Raw genomic sequence first — 13,721 nt, forward strand, 5'->3', positions numbered from 1 at the left:
TATCTTGACAAAATTTTAAAGTAGTGTTTTGATTGCTCTTTTGTTTTAATCAACTGAAGTTCCTTGTATTGACCTTTAATTATTCTAGTCTGTTCAAATTGAATCTCAAATCATTAAAAGTGTCTTCATATCTAAAATCATCTACTGATGCTCTTCAGATCATGTACAATTGGAACATATTATGATTGAGTGTGGTTGTAAATGCCCACCTCATCCCTTTTGGAACTGCTGCTGGAGATGACCATCTGCCATAATATATTGTTCTTTAGGAAGCATAAACTTCCTTAATCTCTCAGGCTTTGTATTATTCTAATATTTAATCTATCTATTTCTCTTCCTCCTTCTGATTAAACTTGAAAAATAAATGTTCTGTGGAATCTTTTATGAGTTGGAATGAATACTTTCCCCTAAGAAACCACAGTTGGTCAGCTAGTACCCCTGGTACTTACAAAGGCTTCCACACATCATCACATTCTCAATTACACAGTTCTGAATGATGTGAATTAAAAATTCTGGAGAATACTTAACTGGAATATCAGTTGTCTTCTGTCACAGCCACCTGGCTGCATTTAATCATAGACTGAAAGTCTTTATGAGATTAATTTTGTGTCATCAATAAAGTTAAATTCAAGATCTTAGAGGTATCATCTTATTTTCCTGCTGAATTTCATCAAAGCCAGCAATCTCAACTTTGGTTGCTATGTAACAATAACCTGCTAGATAGAAGAAGCTTTATAAAGTGATATTTAGTGTGAACATTTTCCCTGCTTACTCTTAAGATTTTCTATTACTTTCTGCTGGAAAGGTCAGAATGAAAGGGCTAGGGATAAAAAGGAAGATGACATCAAAAGTATAAATGGGTCAGATTTGCAGAGGTACTTGTCCCAGGATCAGAATTATATGTGTCAAGATGAATGCAAATGATTAAATGAAGCATTCAAAGAAAACTACACTATTTTTCTTCTTTTTAAATACCCTGCCAGATAACACATATTAATATTAGTAACTTGTAACTTATAGATGAACAAAACATGAACAACTGTTACACTTTTCTGTTAAACATGGAGGGATTTTTAGATTTATCGTAACTATGAGCAATTATGTTCAAACTGTCAGTTATAAGTGATTCTAAATAATATTCATTGTACAGTAATATATGTATAAGAAATGTATAAACATGCACAATATTGGTGACAATATAATATCTTCGTATACTATTATACTATCATCAATATCTTATGAGAAAATAAGGTATATGCTCACATATATCACATTTTAAATTCGCCAAATTTCAACTGGCTACAATAAAATAAATATGTAAATTATAAAATCAATTTAATAATAACACTTTGGTATCTTCATAAAAATGAGTGATAATGTAATTTTTGAAAATGTATAAACATTGATCTGGGAATGGAGTTTCAATTCTGTTTTTTATGTACAGTTAATCTGTTTAGGATAATAGGTTCAGTGGTGGTATTCAAATTTTTTTACTACAGGTTCTGTGGGCAGGGCTTATTTGGTGGATGTGATTTGATAGTCATATGATGGCAGGCGTGGGTTGATGGTCATGTGGTGGCAGGCGTGGGTTGATGGTCATGTGACCAGGTGGGGGTAGCTTAGTGCTCATGTGATTGTGTGGGCATGGCTGGTTGGTCATGTGACTGGGTGAGCGTAGCTGATTGGTCATTTGACTGGGTGGGTGTGGCTGATTAGTCATGTGATTGGGTGGGAATGGCCAACTTGAAATCACTCACGTCAAGGGGCGCCTTGCCTGGCCTCTCCTCACTCAAAGGCCTTAACGAGATAAAAATTCCCTGTCTATTTATTTACTACTACTGAACATCCAAAATATACTATTTAATCCTATGTATAAATGCCATATGTGTACATACATATTACATAGTATAGAGTGTTATAGGCAGGGAAAAGATACATTATCTACTATATATACTGTATGTGTATGTACACACAAACACATACCTCTTCTAAAACTACACATTCAACTTCACTTACTGCATTTGGAAAAACACACCAGAGTCCACTTTCTGACACACATTTAACTATAACTTCTGTACATTAGAACATTACACACGCCTTCAGATGTTCTTCCCTAGCTTGCACATGACTATTAGAGCCAGGAGATGTCATGGATTGAGTAAAATGCGAAACTCACTTAACAACGTTCTTGCTTAGTAACCAAAATTTTGGGCTCAATTGTGGTCATAAGTCAAGGACTATCTCTGCCTTTCTCTCTTTCTCTCCCTCTTTCTTTTTTCTTGTCTCTCTTCTCAATCTCTTTCTCTCACACACATTTTAGGAATCACATCTAAAGGACCTCTAGAAGTCTTGTTCCAAACTGATTGTACTCTGGGATAAAAGCTTTAGCTCAGATTCGTTAACTTTACTTGATCCCATTTAGAGAATTTAGGTTTTCTTTTAAAGAACGTGGAAATGAGCAAAACAATATAGGAGAGAGGGAGGGAGGGAGAGGGGGAGAGAAGAGGGAGAGAGAGAGAGAGAGAAAGAAGAAAAAAAAAGTTCAGTTCTTAATCAAATGTATCTTCTTAATATAGTAGTAATAATGTATTAGAATATTTCCTTTCTCCCTCCCTCCCTTCCTAAAAAAAATATTTGAGGCCACATTAAATCCTCCCTTCCTCCCTCCCTCTCCCCTCCCCTCTCTTTCCTATCTCCTTCCTTCCATCCCTCCTTCCATCTCATTCCCAGCTCCTTCCTTCCCTCCCCTCTCATTCCCATCTCTTCCTCCCTCCCCTCATTCCCATTTCATTCATTCCTTCCTCCCCTCTCATTCCTATCTCATTCCCAGGCCCCTCCCTCCCTCCCAAATTGTTGGGGTCACATGTAATCCTGAGGGCCAACATACAGAACTCTGCAAACTTCACCACCAAATTATAATTTTAAAATTAATGCTGATCACAAGGAGGCAATGATAAAATTCTTGCCATCACCTGGGTGGGGGGAACTGACCGGCACTGACATTAAGCCGCCAGGACAGTTGACGCTCACACAGGCCTGCATGTGCCTCCACAGCTGATTGCCGCTGATAGAAGGCCACTCGAACAGCAGACATTTACAGGGCTGATCCCTGGTGCGGGGGAAGACACTGTGAACCAGGAATGGGTCTGGCAGAAGAAGCTGAAGCTGCCAGATGCTGGCTACGGGGATTGGGCTGGGATTTGGGTGTGGCTGGGAGGTGACAGCTGCCAGTGCTGACTTTATACCTATTAGGACTCATTCATGTCGGTTCTCAGCCATTAAACGTATTGAAGCTTGTTTGTGTGAGTGGTTTGCCAGCTGAATTCTGTGTTTCCTTGGCTGGGCTACGGATGGGTGAGACCATCCAAGGCAGCTCTTTGGCCAATCGCAGTGGGTCATCACCCACTGGCTGGCCTGACCCAGAAGCATCACAGATGTGATGCGTGACCTGACCTCGGAAGACAAGGCATGGGGGACTGCTGGAAAGGCCGCATGGAAAGCAAGCATGGCAGGGCCACGGAGAAGGGAGCAGGCTTCTAGCTCCCTTCCCTGCATCCGGGAGGCCCTGACATGCTTACCTGCCTTCCATGTGGCCTTACCCGCTTGCCTGCCTTCACAAGCTGGCCATGGGGATGCCAGGAAGGCCACGTGGAAGGCAGACAAGCATGTCAGGGCTTCCCGGCCTCGGGAAGGGAGTAGGGGAGGCCTTTGCAAGTGGGCCTGGCCATGGAGATCACCGGGAAGGCCTCAAGGAAGGGAGTGACTGGGTGGGGCAAGCCGAGCAGGAAGCAGGGCAAGCGTTGGGCGGGCAGGGTGAGCAAGCGGCAACTGGGCAGGGAAAGTGAATGGTGACTGGGTCACTGGTTCAGGGTTGTGTCCAGCCAGAGGTTGCTACAGGTTCAGTAACCCAGCACAAATTGCCACTATTGGTTTGTGCGAACCAGTGCAAACTGGATGAATAACACCTCTGAATGGGTTCTATACTATTAGTGTCCTTTCTAGTTAAAATACTACTAATTTTCATTCTGTTAGAGACACTCTATTGAAAAACATCTTGAATATATTAAGGGAACATTACTGACAAAATGTTATTACATTATCAGATAGGTAGGTTCAGCAACATTAGATGAGTTTGCATTCTAAAATTAACTGTATAGATGTTTCATAACTGTATTAATAGTCTGATTTAGTGAAGAAGAAAGGCAAAGAAATTTTAAGTAAAAATACTATTTATGTGCTACTGACCAAATAAGATATAGTTGCTTCTAATTTAGGCTTTTCTTGTGGAAATCATTGCATTTCAATCAATTCCATAATTAGAGGAACTGTTCTGCATGACTTACAAAGGTGCCATTGCTATAGCAAAAGCTGTGTTTGTTGTGAAATATAGGCGGTAACTTGGAAGACCAAAATTCAGCTTGGGTATTGGATTTAATATATACATAGTAATTCATATATAACCTTTAAAAATACTTTTTGTAGAAATAAGTTAAAACTGATCAGAAATCCCTGTCCTATATTATGTTCTCATGCTTTCATTTGGTAATAGTGTTTTATAACATCAATTTGGGCCTATTCCATAAAGACATGTACACATTTTTTTTTTAGATTGGCCTGGAATATATATTGCTCAGCTGCCTGTATTTTTGAATGAGGAGCTACTTGTTTACAGAACAATCAATTTATCTGGAATTGTGAAATCAAATAAAATTAATTTTGAACCTCAGCTTTTGATATTGACTCCTGTTCCTCTCAATGTTAAAACAGGAGCAGATGTCTGTATAATTCCCCAGGATTATTTAAGGTAATTTACAATTCAAATTTTGGCTTCATTAGGTGTGATTGTTTATTGTGTTTATATAATTTCAAATTGAGAGTCTAATTGATAACAAAAACAATAATTGTAGCAAGTAATGAATTTCAACTAATTTAAACCTTTTCTCATTAACGTACAAAAATATTATATGTGGATATTTGAAATTATGCCAATTAGTTGACATTTGAAATTATTTCATAAATATTCAAACATATGGGGTGCCATATATTGTCATTTTTTAAACTATTGGTTGGGTCAGGTATTCATTGTTACTTTTAGCACGAATCATTATTAGATTATTTTCATTAGTCACCAAGCAAATTAAACAAATTTGATTTTTTTAAAAATGCAGGGAGCCATGATATAGAAGAAAAAACATAAACTTTATATTGCTTGTGCATGTTATTTCTGTTTTCAGTAAAATTCATAATCTTGTTCTTTTCTTTTTTAATTTGTTATCTGCAGTATCTTACATTTTTTAGTTTGTGAGCTGCTTGAAGTCGTTATGGAATTAAGTGGCACCAAGTCTAATAAATAAATGGGAAAAACATTAAAATGCCTTAAATCTAAAACATGTTTAAGAGATTAATAGGAGTACTTATGACCTTAGTATAATACAGTAGAAAATCAGTTTGGTATTTTAGTTAGGGCTAGTTAGGCTAGAAACCAGGAGACTGTGATGTTTTAGTCCTACCTTAATCTGTAGAGATTCTCAGTCAACCAGGTCATGGTTGTCTCAAAGGTGGTTTTTCAGGAGGCAACTGGACTTTGTTTTTTCTTTTGAAGATGTTTAGCGTCTCATCTAAGAAGCTTCTTCAGCTGAAGACACAGATAAACCACCAACTACTTCAATGACCCACTAAAAGAATACAGATTACCAACTGTCTGCAAGGAATATAAATCCTTCCATTTCTCACCATCCAATCAGAGCTGAAAAAGTTTCTTGGATGAGAAGCGAAACGTCTTCAAAGAAAAACAAAGAAGTCCAGTTGCTTCCTGAAAAACCACCTTTGGGACAGTCCTACCTTAGGCACAAAGCCAGGTAGGTGACTTTGAGCCTGTCACTCTCTTAGAAGAAAGAAATAGCAAACCAGTTCTGAAAAACCTTGCTAGAAATTGTCCAAGGAATTGCCAGGAGTCAACATTGACTCAAAAGTCACCAAAAAGCAACAACAGCATAGTAAGTAGAGGTAACGGGATATTAAAAGTAATAAAACAAAATTACTATATAATAGCTTACGAATGAATAGTGAAATTATTGTGAATTGAATGATTATATAGACACATAAATTTGTGTATATGTAAAAGTGTAAAAGTAAAATCATATATTGATCAATGATATTTGTGGCAGGCGAAAATTTAGACACAATGTAAGTAACTTGAACAAAATAAAGTTGTACATGACTGATGAGAGAAATTTTACAAATCTAGTGGTTTTAGTGTTATAGTGTGACAGCAAGGAACAAATGACATTGTTCTTAAGGCAAAAAGAACTTTGTTTGCAAGTGGCAATGTAAAGATGGGGCCTAAGTTACTGTAAAATGTGGGCTGAGGTCACAGGGAAGAAACACAAAGTAAATGGGAAATGTTGATCTGCAAAAGGCATATTAAAGTTTCCAATAATGCAAAAGGCAACACATTAGAATACAAAGAAAGAATATATAAAAAGTTCTGCAAAGTGATGGGCAGGTGATGTTCATTACATAGTTAAGATCTTCTGCTTGTATACTGCTGGTTATAGTGGCTACTAACCCTTGGTATAACCAAAACTGCAGATCGATATTGACATGCACAATCCTTTTTTTTTATTATAAAGAATTAAGTGTAGGCAGAATGGACACTTGATGTGTTAAAACTCCTTTTGTAAAATCAATAGGTCTGTTATTGTCTTATATAAGTTTCATAAGCTGCATTCTGAGGCAACATTTCAACCCTGAGGTACAAATATTCTCCTTTATTGATAGTGGATTCTCCGCTGCTATAAATTGCCCTCCCATTCTACCATCAGTGCATATGGTAGCCTATGTAAGATATAAAGAATGTAATTATGTAGGCATCTTAAAAACACTGCCATTATCAAAAGTTGTAGTAATTGTTTAGGCTTTGGTGAATGGTAATGTCCTTTGGTGAATGGTAAAGTCCTCAGTAATTACCATCTTGGATCAATCAAGCAAAGAAACATCTGCTAGGCAATTCTAGGCTGTCCAATATAACATTTTTTGTTACTCCCTTTCTGCCTCCTTTAGAAAAAATATTATTAATGAGACAAAACAAATGGTTGAGGTTTGTGTTAATTCTTTTAATCTTCATTTATTTCTTATTTTACTTTGCCACATTGTTAATTATTTCCTAGTAAGCATCATCAGTTGACTTAAATTAACATTTTATAATGAGGCATCTTAAATGTTAGCAGTACATATATTATTAGTGTCCTAATATTTTCCTTAAGATCAAATAACAATTATTTTAAAATCTAGGACAGACTATTGGTGCCATCTTTTACTTCAATTACAGTACTGAATCTAAATTTGTTTAGTGGAGACTCAAGGAAAATTATCTAGGTAGCTTTTATTCTCTAAATTACACTGATTTATTTACCAAATTTAGATGCCATCCAATTTGAGAACATCTCTGATTGGCTTACCCTAAGAAATAGAAAACCATAAAAAGAAAATAATGTATGCATAGACAAATGTACTCCCTATAAGATAAAACACAACCATCAGGAGAACACCCAAGTTCTTAAAGACTTTCAGAATATCATCATGGTGGAAACCAACTGCATCTCTAGAGATGGTTGGGATATTCCACAGGGCAGGAACCACAACAATGGAAGCATACTGAGTCCTGATGTATGACTTTGTTTGAAGGGCCAAAAGTGATTCAATTCAGCCTGGTTTTTCTTGGAGGGGTAAATGCCACGGGAGAGACTTGATCCTTCCAATAATCTGACCCTATATTTTTCCCTGTTCTTACATATTTGGGTCAGTTACATTATTTCTTAGATATTGGCAATAGAAGGAATTCAAAGAATGATTCAACATTGCATTGCTGAATCATTTTGCATTGTTTTTGATACTTTGAACCTAAGTTTCTTAAATCATGTGGAATTGCACCATTCAAAAAGGAGGAAAATAAATCCACTGAATTGACCTTGACTACACCAGAAGTTGTTCTTTGGGCCAAACGCTGAATACAATTCCAAGCTCTAATTCAAGATAAGTTGGAACTCAACAAAGGAAAATTAACACATTATTATATTATACCATGTAGGCTACTTCACTTTATATTTTATTGTTTAGGAATCTAGAAATGTAAAAGTATAATTAAAAATACATAAAGTTAAATATAACTTTTAGTAACTTTCCTTTAGATCTAGCTATTTTAACAGAGATCTTTATTGATAACTTACATTTCACTGTGTGTTTTTCCTTTTAAAATTACTGTTTTAGACTAATGATGAGATAGGTGTCAAATTTAATAAATTATTAATTTAAGTCCTGTTATTTTGAAATTTCATGTCTTACTCTCTCGGATTTTTAACAGGCCATCCGTTTTACAAGTTGAAATTCCAGAATTTGATTTTGAAGATTATGATGGTGGTGGTGATACTAGTGTTCAACAGAGACATCCCTTAACAGTGCACTTTCCAGAAGGCAATAGAATTGAAATAACACCAGAAGGAAACTGCATTGGATTCAGCTGCCACATCAATTTCATTTCTTCAAAGCCACTGTCTTTTTTGAAGAATTTATTCTTTGTCGATGAAGAAAGAAATAGGTAGCTGCAATATGACTTTTTAGATAATTAAGTAACTTAACACATTTCAGGGCTCAACATTACTTACTTATATGAAATTATATGCATAATTTGAAATGTTTTATGTACCCATATTTTAATGTTAAAATACTAACAATTTTGACTAGTATAAAATAAATAATTTAATACTACTTTAGAAGAGTGTCAGCATATACCATCTGCTATAGGTTTTTGTTCAAAAGTTAGTATATAGAAAGAATTACATGAGGGGAATTATTCATTCTCTCTGTGATATAACAAGCTTGAGTTAGAAGTGAGTTAGAAGTGAAACAGTAGTAGTGATGTATATAGAAACTCCATTTGAGCTTTAAATTGAATGATTAGAGCAATAAAACTTTATCATTACAGTTATCCAAGATCAAAAAGTATATATAAGGTGGTCAAAATCCATCACTAATTACTGATCATGAATTGAACTAGGAAAAAAATATTAATAAATTCACTGTAAGTGTAGTTGTTATTACAAGGAAATCAGTATCATGGGGGAGATAAGTACATTTGAAAGATCAAAATAGGAAGTGTCACATAATATTTCAGTTTTTTAAAAAAAATACATTAGCAATAGCAATAGCAGTTAGGCTTATATACCGCTTCATAGGGCTTTCAGCCCTCTCTAAGTGGTTTACAGAGTCAGCATATTGCCCCCAACAATCCGGGTCCTCATTTTACCCACCTCGGAAGGATGGAAGGCTGAGTCAACCCTGAGCCGGTGAGATTTGAACCGCCGAACTGCAGCTAACAATCAGCTGAAGTGGCTGCAGTACTGCACTCTAACCACTGCGCCACCTTGGCACATTTAACTTAAAATGCAGTGAAAAGCAGTTTTGGTTTCCCAGCTTCCAGCTAGTCAATTTATTTACAATGATTTTACATTCCACAGTGAACAGTTCTTCTCCCTCCTAGAATGACATATATTATAAAAGTAATGGTGACAAAAATGTTTTATTTTCTTTCAAGCATTTTTCATATATAATGCAGTGTATGCAGTTCTGCATGGAGGCCAGGACAGTGAGGAAACAGAATTTAATTATACAATTCTGCTAAAGACTAGGAAATACTCCACTAAATTTTTAATGAAAGCTGTTCTATTTTTAGATTCTCACTTCAAGTGTCTGCAACCGCAGAGAATTGCCTTCTTACAGTGTATCCCTACTTGGCTTGTCATCTTACAAACCAACAAATTGTCTTGGAAAGTGGTGAGCAGTTTCTGATTTGTTTTTATAGTATTCTGATTAGTATTGCTTCAAATATTTGACAAATTTAATGTAGTATATCGACTCTGTTTCTTTTATTGTTTTTGATCACCAAAAATCCTTAGATTCTACACAAAGTACATCCTGATGCTTGGATGAGTGAGACAGGACTGAAAGTTATAAAAGTAGATTTGAAGCGTAATAAATGACTGAGAATGCTAAATTAAGGCTGGTAGAAATGAAAGTGGGACGGAATAAGAAATAAATAAGCTTGCTATACACAAAGTTTAGAATGGATGTTAAAATTACGTTTTCTAGTTCCAAAACAATGATTAATCTACTTTTTCTACAATGCTAAAATGTAATGCAGAAATATAAAATAAGGATCAGTTTGTTTAAATGAAATGAATTTGATGTATCTTAATAATTTTAAGTATTTCACAGCTAATTTTAGTCTAATACTTTAGCATTAGTGTTAAAAGAATTTTCACTAATTGAAATAGTTCTTTTTTCTTCTTAATTGCTAAGAAAATTTATATTCTTACTTTCAAAAATTCCAAATTATTTTCTTAGAAGTTTAGTTCCCTAACATACTTAGATTTTAAGAATTTGTCATGAATGTGATGGTTTAGTATTAGCTTAGGCTACTTTGAATTCATATTTGTGTATAATATACCGTTAAATATTTTAGAATGTACTTTTAGAATGAACTGAATCTTTTATGATGATTTTTGTGTGTGTTTTCATCATACAGATTCTAGTAAGATAATTTACAGCACTGGGGATACTTTACAACATCCATGCTATATTCCTGGAACATGTATACAGTCTTCTTCCAGTATTTTTGATCCAGTTACCAACTCTGATTATGAAAATTCTGTTTCAGGTATAATTTACAAATGAGCTCTAAAATGAAGGAATGATTGAGAGATATGGTTGAGCTTCTCAAAAGTTATTTGAAGATAGTAAATTATGTGCTTTTCTCTTAAGACTTGCAGCTGGATATAAATGGCATAATTGTTGAACAAATGAGATATTTATTTGGCAGGCCTGATTTATATAGCAAACAAACGTTCATTCATCAGATTTTAATTTGCTCATTTTCAAATAATTCCATCTTTGGAACTAAAGATGCTAAATAACTTTTCAATAAGTAGTTTTGATTGTGATATACCAAAATAGTATAATATAATTCTTCACAATGGATGTTAAAAATTATATTGAAAGTACCAGTTGTATTTTTATGTCATATTAATATTAATATCTGGAAGAACAATGAAAAATGGTTTCTTTGGAAGATTTCTGCCAAAGAAAATTATATAAAAGAAAGTACTGTTCAGGTACCATCTGGTATTTAATTCAAAACCAGTTCTTTGAATCTTGCTTGGGAATTATTAATGAGCCAGTGGAACTGATACGAAAAAAAAATGAAGCTTATTTGTTTTTTTAATAGTTTCAAAGGGAGACCAATATAGAATGATTTATAAAGACAATTAATAATAATAAGTAATAAGTAATAAAGACAATTAAGACATGGCTCATCATAGCTAAATCAGAACATTTCATAAAATATTAATATTGGAACACCAAATCTTATTTTGTGCAAAAGACCTTCTGGCAAGAAACAAATTGCTAGGCCCTTCACTAGATCTAAGAATATTTCATAGTGAAGGATCAGAGTGAATATAAACACTTCTAATACCAGCTGAAGATTCAAACTGAGATCAAGACTGGAAGCGCCGCAATGAGACAGACTGGAAATAGCGGGCTCCATGGAGTTCCGTGAAATCCAGGGCTGACAAACCGTTGCAGGGAATTAAATTTAAGGGATGCATGGAGCCAGATAAATTTTTTAAAAAGACAGTACACTTTCTTTTCCCATCCACACAATTTGTGATCCTGAATCGATATGGCATGGATGAACCCAGAATTGATCAATAACATAGAAGATATTTCGCCAAATACATGGGCAGACCACAATCCACTAATGGTAAAATGGAAATGTCAGAGGAAAAAATTCAGATGGATGCTAAATCAGAGAATTGTAAAAAAAAAAAAGTCATATATACAAATGATGGAGAAGGAATTAGATATTTTCTTTAAGGAAAACAAGAAAGATCAAACAACACTACAAAACCTATGTGATACCACAAAAGCCTATGTGCGGTGTATAACAATAGCATATACGGCAAGGAGAAATAAGGAAAAAAGGAAACAGCAAACACTATTACAGGAGAAGCTTAAAGAGTTGAGAACCATGTTGCAGAAAGAACTACAAAATATTAAAATCAAAGAGAGAAATTTGGTGAAACACAAAATCAATCTAACACTTCAAGAAGAAATGATACGCAATATAAAAATGGTGAAACAAAACTATTTTGAAACAGCAAATAAACTAGGTAGATGGCTGGCCCACAAATTGAAGAAAGAAAAAAACCAAAAACTAACACAGCAATTACAGGACAAACATGGGAATTTTTCCATAAGACAGAAGAAAAAAAATGTATAATCCAAAAAATTTTTAAAACTCTATACAGTCAGGAAAATATTTCAGAAAAAGAAATCCAAAATTATTTACAAGAGAGAAACCTACGAAGTATTTCAGAGGAAGCAAGAGAAATGCTAAAGGAAAAAATAACTCTACAGAGATGAAGGAGGCAATAAAGAGACAAAAAAAATCAACAATAAATCACCAGGACCAATGGGATCCCCGCAGAGATATATAAAAAATTTCAAGAAACTTTTGAGGAAATCATGTTAGAATTGTATAATGAAGTACTGGAACAAGCAAAATTGCCAAGTTCATGGACAGAGGCATTTATAACATTAATTTCAAAAGAAGAAACAGATAATCAATTGATCCAAAACTATAGGCCAATCTCGCTGCTAAATGCTGACTATAAAATATTTATGACGATCATCGCGGAAAGACTTTAAAAAATATTAAATAAAATTATTCATTCGGATCAAAACAGATTCCTACCCAAGAGACAATTAAGAAATAATACAAGAATTATAATGAATGTATTAGAATATTATCAAGCTCATCCAGAAAAACAGTTAGCATTAGTATTGGTAGATGTGCAAAATGCTTTTGATAATTTAAATTGGCAGTTTCTTATTACACAATTAGCTATTATGAAATTTGGAAAAAAATTATTAGAATGATTAAGGCAATATATTCAAACCAGACAGCTAAAATAATGGTAAATGGTGATCTAACAGACAAAGTCAATATAAATAAAGGGGTCAGGCAAGGATGCCCACTATTCCCTCTTCTATTTATCCTCTCATTGGAGGTTTTATTAACAAAGATTAGGGAAAAGAGAAATAAAAGGGTTAAAAATTAAAAAAAAGAATACAAAACTTAGGCATTTGCAGACGATATAGTTTTTATAATAGAAGACCCCCTTGAATTAATATTGAATATTGAAAATATTAATTCAAGAAGTAGAGGAATTTGGTAAAGTTGCAGGCTTAAAAATAAATAAAAATAAAACAATTACTAAAAATCTTACCCAAAGGCAAAATGTGGAATTAGAGAGAGTTTTGGAAATATAAATAGTTAAAAAGGTAAAATATCATGGAATCTGGCTAACGGCTAAATGTTCTACCATAAAAGAAGATAATTATTCAAAATTATTACAACAAATACAAAAGGACTTGGAAAATTGGGCTAAATTACAATTATCGCTGATTGGAAGAATTGCGACCATAAAATGAATATCCTACCAAAATTTTTATTTCTATTCCAAACTGTACCAGTAAAATTAGGGATTTTTTTTTTAGTGGAACTAAATAAAATAATTTTAAAATTTATTTGGCTGGGGAAGAAAGCTAGGATAAAATTAAAATTACGACAGGACTCTAGAATTAAAGGTAGATTTAGCCTC

General features: G+C 34.2%; 1 protein-coding gene across 1 annotated transcript in view; it reads left to right on the top strand.

The window, feature by feature from the left end:
* The window catches only part of LOC116510737 (cilia- and flagella-associated protein 47-like), a 67,686-nt gene extending 59,232 nt beyond the window's left edge, over positions 1-8,454 (top strand). Inside the window, exon 5 of the mRNA XM_032220388.1 lies at positions 8,363-8,454. Coding sequence (XP_032076279.1) covers positions 8,363-8,454 — 92 coding nt within the window. The remainder of the gene's footprint in view (positions 1-8,362) is intronic.
* The last annotated feature ends 5,267 nt before the right edge of the window (positions 8,455-13,721 follow it).

Source organism: Thamnophis elegans, chromosome 6, assembly GCF_009769535.1.
Source record: "Thamnophis elegans isolate rThaEle1 chromosome 6, rThaEle1.pri, whole genome shotgun sequence".
NCBI lineage: Eukaryota > Metazoa > Chordata > Lepidosauria > Squamata > Colubridae > Thamnophis > Thamnophis elegans.